Below are 12,338 nucleotides of genomic sequence, written 5' to 3'. Positions count from 1 at the left end.
TTTTTTCAGCCGTTATTTGCCAGCTTCATTATTTGATGTGTATGCACAAGATAACTTAGTGGACAAATCTGTTTTTAACTAATATCTCAATATATCTGCTGTAAGATGGGCGTTTTGTGTAAACCATCTCTTATTTATGAGGTAATTGAATCACATTTGCCAATATAGTTTCTCTACAGAAGTTCTCAACTGGGACTTTTTTTTATAAAACGGTAGTGACTCGATGTTAAGTCTTTCAGAGGGTATGATCTGAATTCACAGAATAAATGGGTTCTAATTCCTGTTTTTGAGCTGAAGGAATAAAAGTACAGAAATGCCTCTACTTCATCAGTGCTATTAGTGAACAACACAGCTCTCCTCCTGCATTTCCCTCCTTTTCAGTTCACAGTGAAGTGCTTGCTTGCTTGTTAAAACAAAAAATCCCCCACTGTCCACCACAGACTTGTTATTCAGTCATATTAAAAAAGCTGTCCATATGGCCATAGGGTAAGCAGGTATTGTGTTAGGGTTGAAATAACCCATGTGGTAAGATGTTACTCTTACGTTTTTACCAAGAAGTTAGCATATTTTTTACACCCAAATTCTAATCTCAAATTGTCCTTCTTAACTCATCCCTTGCTGTATACCCAAATAACAACTATTGGCTTCATCACAAAATTAGGAAGGTGTTTTAATTTGTTTTTTTTTTTTTTAATATTTGCAGTGGTTCTCAAAGTAGGTAACAGTTAAGTATATCATCCTGAATGAACAGAAACACTTGTACTTATAACCTAGCAGGGGAAAAAGTTACAGGCTTTCTAATGTTCTTTTGTCAGTTTGGGTAGCCATAAGGCATGAAAGTGATGTAACCTGTATCTGGTTGGTCACTATCCTTATTAATCCATGTTGGTGTAGCCTTTGTCTTAACAGTGTTGTAAATCTGTTGAAAATTTCTGCCTCTACCCCCTAACTTCTCCTTCTCACCACTGTCTTTTTTTCTTGTGTGGAAACTGATAGATGGTAAACAAGAAAATGAGCAGAGGTCTCACGTCAAGATGTAGATAATAACCAGTCCTTCAGACCTGTCACAGATCTTGATTCCCTCATGAAGTTTCAAGGGGAGAGAAACAAATACCTGTAGGCAAACAAACCACTCTCCAAAGTTTTGTTGGTCTTTGTACAAGCTTTAATCTCCCAAGTAATGATGATTCAAGCATGAGGTTCCAAAACTCTTTTAGAGAAGCTAGTTATTAGGGGAGTTCTTTTTTAACAATTTTTTTGGCCCAGGTGGCATGCAGGACCTTAGTTCCCCAACCAGGGCTTGAACTCACACCATCTGGATTGGAAGCATAGAGTCTTAACCACTGGACCATCAGGCAAGACCTGGGGAATTCTTTCCTAAGAGTCTGAGTTGGTCTTGTTTGTCACACTATTCAAATCATCACTGAAACCAGCTGTATGTAATCCATGTGAATTATTTTAATAGTTAATTCAAGAAAGTCCATGGCACTATACAAAAAGCAAAATCATGAACATTAAAGCTGAGGACAGGATTGTATGTATGATGTCCACAAAGAAAAGGAATTTGTCTTTTATTCTCAATGACTGCTAATCATACTACAGAGAATAACAGTACTAAAATATTTCATCCTCAGTAAATTCGTCTTCCTTAGAAAATTCTGATTGTACAGGTAAAATATAACATTTATAGCTTTCATTTAAAAATACAAATTTTAGGAAAAAATTTAAGATTTTTAGAATGGGAATTATAAAAGTCAATGCTAAATAAAATTCTACTTTCAGGTAATGTGTATCTTAAAATATTATGAAAAATACTCTTTATTCTGAAAACAGTGTCTGGAAAGAATACCTGAATTCCTCTAAAACCACTAGCTGTATTACCCAATTGTCATTTGGTAACATTAACAAGAAAACACATTTACAATTGAACACTGCCATCATAAGTCAAATAAGGATAGAATAAATGTTTCATATGCATGAACATTTATATAATATAGGATCTTTCATTTAATATTTTGATAAACTGGACTATACACTTAAGTATTAACTATAATACTCTAAAACCATTTGGGAACATTTTCCTTACCTTCCAGCCCTGAAAATCCATTCTAATGTCTTTACCAGTAGTCACTGTAACCAAATAAAGTTAGTGTTTTGTGGCCTTAATATTAAGTTGAAAACTTAATATATTTGAAGGTGTGATGAAGTGGCTCCATCTTTCCATTTGTTTATATGGTCTGAAATCACAGTTCTGCACAACGGACATGTTTTTTCTCTGTTAAACCATAAGGTAATGCACTCTTCACAAAATATATGCTGTAAGGGAATTAAGAACTTTTTATAGTTGGCAACATTTTAACTTTAAATTCATCACATTGCAGAAAAACAGTTCATTTTACAAGCAAGACAACAAAGTATAACATTCAAGAACACAGAGTGTTAGTGGCAGAGACAAATATTGTGACTCGTCCTATCCACCTAACCACCTTTAATAAAATACAAGTTATGTTTAGGTGATGACTTTAAGATCAAGGATAATGAATAAAAGGGGCTTCCCTGGTAAAGAATCTGCCTGCCAACACAAGAGATGAGGGCTCAATCCCTGGTTGGGAAGATCCTCTGGAGAAGGAAATAGCAGCCCACACCTGTCTTGCCTGGGAAATCCCACAGGCAGAGGAGCCTGGCTGGCTGTAGTCCACGGGGTTGCAAAAGACTCAGACACAACTTGGAAACCAGATGACAACAACATAATGACTAACAGCTTAATACAATCTTTGAGAGTTATAGGAATAATAGGAAATGGCCTTATACAATCCAGTAACCCGCTGGTATTCTTAAAGACTAGTATTCTGTTATTAAAAATAGTGTGTTTTCCAGTCACTTTGGTATCCTGTTTGCGATCCCTTCATACACGCTTCTACATAAAAACTATTAGAACATAAGGGACAAAACTTAGCTAACCTACCAAATCCCCAATCACAAATAAGAAATTCACAGTATGTGCCCTGAATGCTAGTTTCTGCTAAACAATATACATATTTTTTCCCTGAAAATTAACATAAATGTGACTTTTGCAAGTCCAGAGAAGTGCTGTATTAAGGTTGCTTAAAAATAGAGTTACCTGACAGATGAGAAGAAGTGGCTTTTGAAATTCAGCTTGACATATTGAACAAATATCATCCACATCTGAACACTGTCTCTTGCTGGCAGGGACTCCGTAACTCTATATAAAGATAAGGTTCTGTTCCTTAAATACATAGGTGATAACTGTATTTCTCAAATCTCCAAGGAACTAGGCATTTGAAAACTTTCCCAAAGGATATAAACATTTCAAAGCTGATCTATGTATGCAGAATCATGTCTGCATCAAGGTGAACTCATTACGTTATACATAAACAGAATCTTGGAAGATTGTTAGATTCGTTGGATTCCCAAATAATGATAGTGCTTGAAATTCAAATGGTTTAACAGACCAAGCAATGTGAAATACAAGAATTATGCAATCTATATTCATGTACTATGTGACCCAATATTGCCAAATTGAGCCCACTTACTACCTATGACACTGGTTTAAAGTCAATGCTGAGCTTGTTTGGCTGAATGTAACTCATGTAGAGACTGCTTTAGATATCTGTGCTCCACATTGGAGATTGATTCAATAGGTCCAGATATACCAATAAGGTAACCCAGAAATCTAATTTTTGAAAGCTTTCCACATGAGTTCAATATGAAGAAGGTTTGGAGGGGACCACTAAACAGTGTCCTGCCACTAAATCTAAAATTAATTTTAATTATCATCTTTATCACAAAACCCAGCATTTAGTACTAGCAAAGAATGGTAAAATTTTACAAAAGAACTGTAATTGCAAAACGTCACTTGGGTAGCACTCTACTGTCAAAACTCAACACACATCTTTGAATTTCCTTTTCTGAAGTCCTAAAAACAGTTTCTGATCTTGTTAAGATCTTATAACTTCCTTACAAATTCAGTATAATTTAGTCATTAACGGGGTATGAAAAATGTTATAAATGAGATCATCTTTCTGTAGAAATGATGTGGAAAAGGGAGCTCAGGAAAAGAACACGCAAGTTTCAGTCATAGTCATCTGACCAAAAGTGTGACATGACTTAGCAACCGAGGCTATGATCTAAACTTACTTTCAAAAGTTAACAAAATCAAAGGATATAAATAGAAAATTAAAAATTTTTGAGATCAGTGATGTTAAAGATTCTAGAAACAAGATACTGATGAATGATCTTGATGCCAATTTCCCTTCAGTAAATGCCATTTAGAAGAGTGCACTGCACATGTGTATGCTGATAAGCTTTTAAAATAGCACTCTTGTCTGGTACAATGCAGACTCCCTTCAAGTGAAAATACCCTGATGGTGACTGCCGAGTCCAGGGGCAACACTAAGGAACATGAGAGTCTCAAGAGTAAAACCGAGTGCTGATGACTGTGCCAGTCTCTTATGCTTCCTGGAGAAAAGACCAAAGGCATTGCAGCTCAAGCTCTGTTAGATTAACTGCTACAGCAGAAGCCTAGTACAATGGACTCGAGCTCAATTCAAAAGCTAAAGTCTGGATTTTATTGTTATCTTTTTAAGGAAAGAAGTCTGAATAGGATGCACTGAAACTTGTTACTATGTTACTATCTTAGGGAAAGGGTGCCCTGGCCAGTTAGTTTAGTCCACTTCATTGGTAAAATCCTGTTGTTTTTTCAAACATCCATTATTAGAGTGGCATTCTTGTAAGTCAGAGTCTCTTGAGTCCTGACCACTTAACTGTTGAAGTACCTAATGGACTCTATAACTGAGAATCAAACTCTGAAATCTGGTGATCACACTTGTATACTGAGAACCTCTGAGGCTAATAAATAGCAAATGAGCCATTATCATTTGAGCTATGACAGACACCCTTTCTCTGCAGTTTGTTACATCAGTAGAATCACTGATGTATAGTAAAGTTATAACTGACAATGGAATCTCAATTTTAAAGTTTACTGATACTGTCAAGAACTTATTTGTGCATACGGAATTCAGTATTGGGGAAATTTTTCCAGTAAGAAAATTCCAAGGGACATTATTTTTGGTAGTAAGCTTTCTTCATGTACCCAATAAATTATAAACACTTTCACAGAAGCTAAATAGGAGTTAATGAAAACACACAAAGCCACTAACTGTGGATTAAAAGAGGAACAAAAGTTCATATGACTTTTGAGGGAATGTTTATAAAAGGTTAAAAATCTCAGGCAATCTGAAAGGGCAAGAGACACACACTCAAATACACAATTACTTCATCAACCATTAGGTGTTGTCAATGCAGAAATTAAGAAACAGGTCACAGAAATAAAACCTCTTTATCATCATAACCTCAAGTGCCAAAGTACTAGAAATATTTCTAAACAATCATATAAGTCTGCATTTGTAAAACTGCCGAACTAAATTTTATAATGAAGAAAGGTAAAAAGTTTCCTATGATAAAAAATACTTACTGGTCGTGTAACAAATATTCGCAAAACCCGTCTGAAAGTTCTCAGGTGTCCAAAAAAGTCCAGAAGCTGAAAGGGAAAATAAATCCTAATTCATTATTTCAAAGAGCCATCTCTGTTAAACTTAGAGATCAATGCTAATATCAAATACTGCTATTAACAATGCTCATTGCATATCACAACTAATCATTTCATTCTAAATATACTTAAAATCCAATTATGGGATATTTTACTCAGCTTATCAATTTCAGCCAACTCGTAACCAAAATGAAGTACATCTGAATGCCTAGAGTTACAATCTGGTCAAGACAAATATATACTTAACTAAATCAAAGGCAAGGCAATTTTACCTGGTTCACATGTCCTTAACATATTTAAAGTTTCATAAAGTGACTAAGTTGAGGGGACAGGACAAGATACTCCACTAGTTTGAGAATTATGTACCTGATAGATGCTACTGATGGGGGTGGGTATGTTCTCGTCTACTCATTCTCTCCCTTAGATACTGCATGCTACTCCCCCAATAAAATCTGAGAACCACTGGATTAAGATAAAGATACCTATTTCCTTTTCTCCATTTCTAAGTATAGAATCTGCCATTTATTTCAAACTAGTGATATGAAGATAAACTATAAAACAGTTAAAGACAAAATCAGTTATAGGTAAAATCTGTAAACATTATTACATGAATCATTATAAATGACAAAATTTATTATGTTACTTACTTTTAGTATGAGGTAGAGTAAAGCCAGCAATATCCCAAGACTCCATCTAGTTACATTACCAAACTCCCCATAGCTTATAAGGTAACGAAACCAAACTGGTATGGGAACAAAAGTTCGGTAATACTGACATAATTCTTCTAAAAGCATATACCAATAACCCTAAAAAGGAAGAAAAAAGAAAACAGAGCCAACGAAGCTACTTATATACACAGCACAATTGGACTGAGAGCATCATGAATATATGGCACAATAACACAACTATAAAATTAGTATTCATAATGATTATGACTAACCTCCTCAACTTGGTTCTTAGATGTTACAGTCACTGGTTTGTTTTCAAAAAATTTCTAGAGTGACAGTGAAAATGTTTTATATACAATAAAATATCTTGCTGACTACAAAAATTTAAAGTTTTAACTGAATATGAAAAAACACCAAATAACTGCATATAGTCGGTTATCAATTATCAATTAATAATGCCCTGGAGGAAAGCAGAAGTATAAATGTAAATATTTTCCCATATATGATGTGGGGACTGACTTTTAGATTATTCCAAAGCAAGTACTGTATAATTGATTTTATTGGAACAGATATTTTGTTTCAATAGGTCTGAGATAATATAATAATTAGGTTATTGAGCAAACTGGAAAATTATAAAAAGAATCATTTAAGACTAAATGGATGAGATGGTTGGATGGCATCACCGACTCAATGGACTTGGGTTTAGGTAGACTCCGGGAGTTGGTGATGGACAGGGAGGCCTGGCGTGCTGTGGTTCATGGGGTCGCAAAGTCAGACATGACTGAGTGACTGAACTGAACTGAAGCACTATGGTTTGCTAACATCTTTCCAATAAAACATAGTAGATCTTACCTTGGATTTAAAAGGCATGATCAAAGAAGGCACCAATAAAATAAGGCATTTTAAGCCCATGAAGAGGAATTTCAGAATGAAGTCTGTAATTCCAACAACCCAAAGTACTTCCCAGAAGCTTGAACAGTCCAAAGTAGGATTTAAAAAAATTAAGCTACCAAGAGAAGAAAAACACAAAACTTACTAAAAGCAACATAAAAAGATAAAAACATCAAAACTTACTAAAAGCAACATAAAAAGATAAAAGTGCTGACAGGGGTTCTAAATTTGCTACCAAATAACGGTGGTAAAAAATACGAGTTTGACAAGTGCTAGAGTTTACGTAAAAAGATTATTTTGGTTATTTTAAAGAGACTTTTTAAATGTTTTCATTTCAAATCTTAACTCCTTAAAGAAAACGAAGAGTCTTCCTAACTTGTCATGATGGACATCCTCTAGCCTGTAATCTAAAAAATTCACAAATAATAGATATATGTCATTCTCTCCTTAACCAACTCCAGTCAGGATTCTCATCCCTCCTTTCCAGTGAACTGCTTCTGTCAAGATCATCAACTCCCTCCCTCTTGCTAAATTTGAAGGTCACTTTTTCCATCTTCCCTCCTTGAAATATTTTCTGCCTAGACTTCTGACACCACTCTCTTGGAGTTGCTCTCATATGGTCTAGTTGTTCTTAATGATTGCTTCTTAAGTCTACTTTGCTGCTACTTCTCTGGCTAATCGTGGGCACTGTCCAGTCCTAGGCCTTCTCGGTCTGTACTTTCTTTCCCTGGTTCGTCTTGTCAAGTTCCATGTTTTAAAATATCCACCATGTGCTGATAACACCAAAATTTACAGCTCTAACCTCTACTCTGAGCTTATGACAAATAACTATAATCATTTTAACAGTTCTACATGGCCTCTCAAACTTAACATGTTCAAAACAAAATTACTGATTTTCCTTCAAAACCACTTCCTTCCCCAGTCTTTCCTAGCCCAGTAAATGGCACCACCATCCAGCCAGTTGCTTAAGACTAAAAAAACCCAGGCATCACCCTTGATTCTTCCCTCACCCACCCACCCAATCCAATCTGAGTGTATCAGCTACACCTACAAACTATATCCCAGATTTGTCCACATCTCTCCAATACCACTGAAACCCAGATTTCTAGTTATCTGATTAAAGCTGAAAATTCAGAACACTTCCATCTGACATGGAAACTGATCAACTACTGTTCTTTACAAGTTTTCTTCTAGAAACAAATATCAAGTGTTCTCATCACATATACACACAAGAAGGTAACTAAGGGAGGTGATGGATATGTTAACTTGATTGTGGTAATCACTTCACAATGTATACATATATCAAAACATGTTGTATATTTTAAATATATACAATATTTGTCAAAGGTCACCAACAACAATCTAATGGTATTTAGTAACTATTGATTATATAAGTAAAAATTTTAGTATCAAAAGTTATTTATTGAGCACTTGCTATGAGGCAAGGCACTGGGTATAAAACATGAATAAATCACTTTAAGCTCACTAACCTAGAACTAGACAAATATGTAAAAATTGAACTCCAACAGTAAGTATGTGCAAATAAAACTTTACAAAGTGCTATGGAATATATGATTATATAAAAATATGTGATTGTGCACTTGGGCCTCTAATTACCTGTAATAAAGTGACTGAGAATGAAAGGTGTAATATAAAAGAACAGAAGATCCTGCTAAGAATACCAGTAACCAAGCACACTGAATCTTTGAGCACCTTTCCTGAAAAATAAATAATTTTATAATTCATTACTTTGAATTATGCCAGAATTTTAAATATCATTTAACTATTTTACTTTAATGACTAATTTATTAACTTAAAATGTTTTAATAGATTAATTTATCTTAATAAAAATATAGATTTTTTGTTAAATTGTACATATCATTCTATTTTATATAGCTTTAATGAACAAAACACAAATTTAAACAGATTTTTAAAATACCAGCTTCCTCATTGTGTAACAACATTACCTATGTTTCAAAGCCAAATCTTCTACAAACTGACATAAAGAACCCACCTAAATGAAAACTTTACTTCTGTAGCTCCCTATATTTGCCTTCCTAACAAAACAGGTGTGTAGAAAATGCATTAAGTTATCAGGGTTTATAATTTTAAAAATTCTCCTACAATTCAGTAAGAATTTGTTTTTAATCTGTTTTATAATTAAGTTTTAATTACTAGTTTAATTAAGTTTTACTAGTTTTAAACCCTAAATTAAACTTTTATGGTTTGATAGGTTGTAACTACAAATTTTCAGGTCAAAATATATGATTCTTTACACAGATATAACCCTTTAAAAGTTGCTTGAAGATGAAATTTTATAAACTAATCCTGTTTTTGCAATAATTTACAAGAATAGGACTGTGACAATAATTAAGAAAAAACTTGTTGGGTTTAGTTTTCTTTAAGTAAGAGAAACCTAAATAATTCAATACCCATTTGTTCAATGTACACTTTTAAGCATTTTAAATCTTCGAGTACAATGGCTGAATTTTTAAATAATGGTCATATTACTTAGTATAGTCAAATTAACTTAAAACATGAAGGCACTTGACAAATCAGACCATATGGTGATCTGTCTAGGTTTTAATCCTTCTGTCTAGCTTTTATTTATCAGGAACCCAACATACAAAGAAAATACGGTGAAACAATTCAGTATTAGGACAAATCATTTATTCCAGGTCATTTAGATAACAACATTTAATATGGATGTTACATTATACCTATTTAAATTTATCAAATAAGCTATCTTAATTCCTATTTCTCTCAAAATGAGCATATAATTCTACAGGGAAAAACATTTAATGATTTTTTAGTTGCTGGTTATACTTACTCTTAGAAAAACCTGATTTACAATGCTTTTGTTTGCATATATAAAAGTTGTAAGCAGCCCAATTCCAAGAGAAATTCCTGTTAGAAAATAAGGTCCAGTTAATTGAAATTTAAAAAAAAAAGAGCTAACATAATGACATGATTTTAAAGGAAGCATACACAATTTTAAAAGCTAACAGAAAATAAGAAACTGAAATGCATGAAGTAGATTACCAATAGACAGAGAATTAGCTGAATATAGCAATGAAACAACTCAATGCTTTTATCATACCCTACCTGTTGTATGCTGCATAACAAGTTTGACACCCAGAATCAAAATATATGGAAGACTCTTCTGCAACCACTTGAAGAGATACCGGAATTCTGAGAAGGAGCTGCTACCATGATCTCCATACTCCATGTCGCTATCATCAGGTTGCCTGGCTTCACTGTGGGTGTGACTCCGTAAGCGACTATGGGTACATCCATGGGTACAGCTGTGGACACCTGACCTTGTATTTCTGGAGCTTGGATTTTCAGCACATTCTTTAGGTAGGGAGCTTATCTGGATATGAACATCTCCAGAATAAAGACAGGCAGCTTCTCCTGTCAGTCTTGTTTGGACACACTGGGAGGCTGAGGCGTCCTCACTGCCTGCAGCTCCTGAAGGGCTGTGCAGTTGACTACAATTGGCTTGCATGGCCCTTGAATACTTGTTCTGTGATTTCTTTGCTTCACGGCTCTGTCTCCTAAAAAGCAAAGAGCAGAAACTATCTAAGTGAACGGTTAAGTACAGGCAGTAATGTGGCTCACTAGGAATTGGTTCTTCGCTAAAGGCGAGGCTGGTAATCACAGCAGATGAGTTATTTTCAGGTTATCGAGCACTCCTCACTAGACTCCTCCTTCCTCCCCACTGACGCGAAGGCGCCGCTACCCTGTGCAAACTATCTTTCAGGGAACATCTGCCCCAGAAAAAGTTGCCCTTCAGATGCCTCCAGTTCTCTGACAGAAGGAACTGGCAAAATACTCAAAGTATGGGTGCCCAGCAGATGTTAGCAGTACTAATAGTACTCATTCATACTAGAACACTCAGTACATTTACTCCGCTCAACTAGAAGAATCTGTTTTTTTAATGCTAGGAAGAAAACATCAAATCTTAACTCCGTATTAAGCAACATCATGCGTAACTGATACTAATAATAAACATTTCATTTAGGTGACCTACAAATTTCCTTTTATGCTGAAACAGCTTTCCCGAAGCTAATAAGTTTCCAATAATAATTAACACCAAGAAATATCACCCTTCCCTGCCACCCTCAAAAATATCTTTAAGACTTTGGGAGTCACCGTGTAATTGCTAAACGACTATTCTGAATAAGGATAATTACGTAGTCTGCACATTAAAAATGCGACTCGGGAGGGGTGGGAAATCCGGCAAGAAAACATCGGCATCCAAAGATCCCTAAATGACGAGTGTGGGTGGCCGTCAGAATCCAGTTGAAAAGCAGAGCTTTTCTGCCGTTTCCGTAGGAGGAAGCTGGGGTTAACGTCAGGGCAAGTTCCGTGTCATTCTATTTCATTTCTAGGTCTGAAAAAAAAATTTTTTTTCAGTGACTGTTGGGCGGTTTGGTTTTTAGTGCTCTTCACCAAAGGCTTTCACCGATGCTCCAACGCCACGACTGCCATTTACTTCCTCCAATCTCTGGAGACACCGACGCCGGATGGGTCAGTTTCAGCGTCTTTTTCCATAAATAAAACCCGAGAACCCTCCCACTTTCCTTCAAGCATGAAGCAAGAAAGGGGAGAGAAAGGGAAGAAAAGTAAAATGCAAACGGCTCTTCCGGAATCTCCAGGATAGATTTTTCCACCCACGTTCGAGCTTCGAGTGCCTCTGTTATTCTCCCCAGCGCCCATTTCGCCGCGGCCCCTCGCCTCCTTCGCCCGCTTCCCCCAGGCCTGACCTCTCATGACGATGAGCGGACCGAGGCCCAGGCAGCGACGGCAGGAACAGCGGGAAACGCCGTCTCGAGGCCTTCGGTCAGAGCCATCACCTTCAGACCCCGTCGCCGGCAACTCTGGCCCAGCTCGGCGACGGCGCGCGCGCTCCCGGACGTCCTCACGTGCGCGCGCCCCGCCCCGCGCGACGCGCCGACGGCCGGGCTGCGACGGCGGGGCGGGGCGGAGGCCGCCGGTGGGTGTGGGCTGTGCAGAGAGGCGTGCGGCGGAGGACCGGCCGCGGGCGTCGGCGTTCAACAATCAGCGTACGTGCGTCTGTTTGGGGCCTCCCGAACCTGCCCTCGAGGGAGGGGCCTGCAGCTGGGGGCGGACCTGGTCCCGCCCCGGCTCACCCTGTCTCTGGAGGCTGCTCTGCCCTTTGGTCGCTTGGCTCGCGTCCGGCGACG

General features: G+C 36.8%; 1 protein-coding gene across 2 annotated transcripts; it reads right to left on the bottom strand.

The window, feature by feature from the left end:
• Positions 1-1,436: 1,436 nt before the first annotated feature.
• RNFT1 (ring finger protein, transmembrane 1) lies at positions 1,437-12,038 on the bottom strand. Of its 2 annotated transcripts, XM_006065447.4 has the most exons (10): positions 11,898-12,038; positions 11,325-11,524; positions 10,234-10,685; positions 9,959-10,035; positions 8,746-8,846; positions 7,090-7,243; positions 6,217-6,375; positions 5,495-5,560; positions 3,122-3,223; positions 1,437-2,316 (listed from the first exon to the last, which is right to left on the bottom strand). In XM_006065447.4, exons 3-10 carry the CDS (start codon positions 10,634-10,636, stop codon positions 2,182-2,184), a joined length of 1,197 nt encoding a protein of 398 aa, XP_006065509.3. In that variant the 5' UTR covers positions 10,637-10,685; positions 11,325-11,524; positions 11,898-12,038; the 3' UTR covers positions 1,437-2,181. The 2 variants fall into 2 exon arrangements, with proteins under 2 accessions (XP_006065509.3, XP_006065508.3); XM_006065446.4 differs by lacking the exon at positions 11,325-11,524 and having other exon boundaries at positions 11,898-12,037.
• Positions 12,039-12,338: the final 300 nt, after the last annotated feature.

Source organism: Bubalus bubalis, chromosome 3 (genome assembly GCF_019923935.1).
Source record: "Bubalus bubalis isolate 160015118507 breed Murrah chromosome 3, NDDB_SH_1, whole genome shotgun sequence".
Lineage (NCBI taxonomy): Eukaryota > Metazoa > Chordata > Mammalia > Artiodactyla > Bovidae > Bubalus > Bubalus bubalis.
The sequence above is the reverse complement of the archived record's forward strand: the minus strand, read 5'-3'. Positions and strand labels throughout refer to the sequence as shown.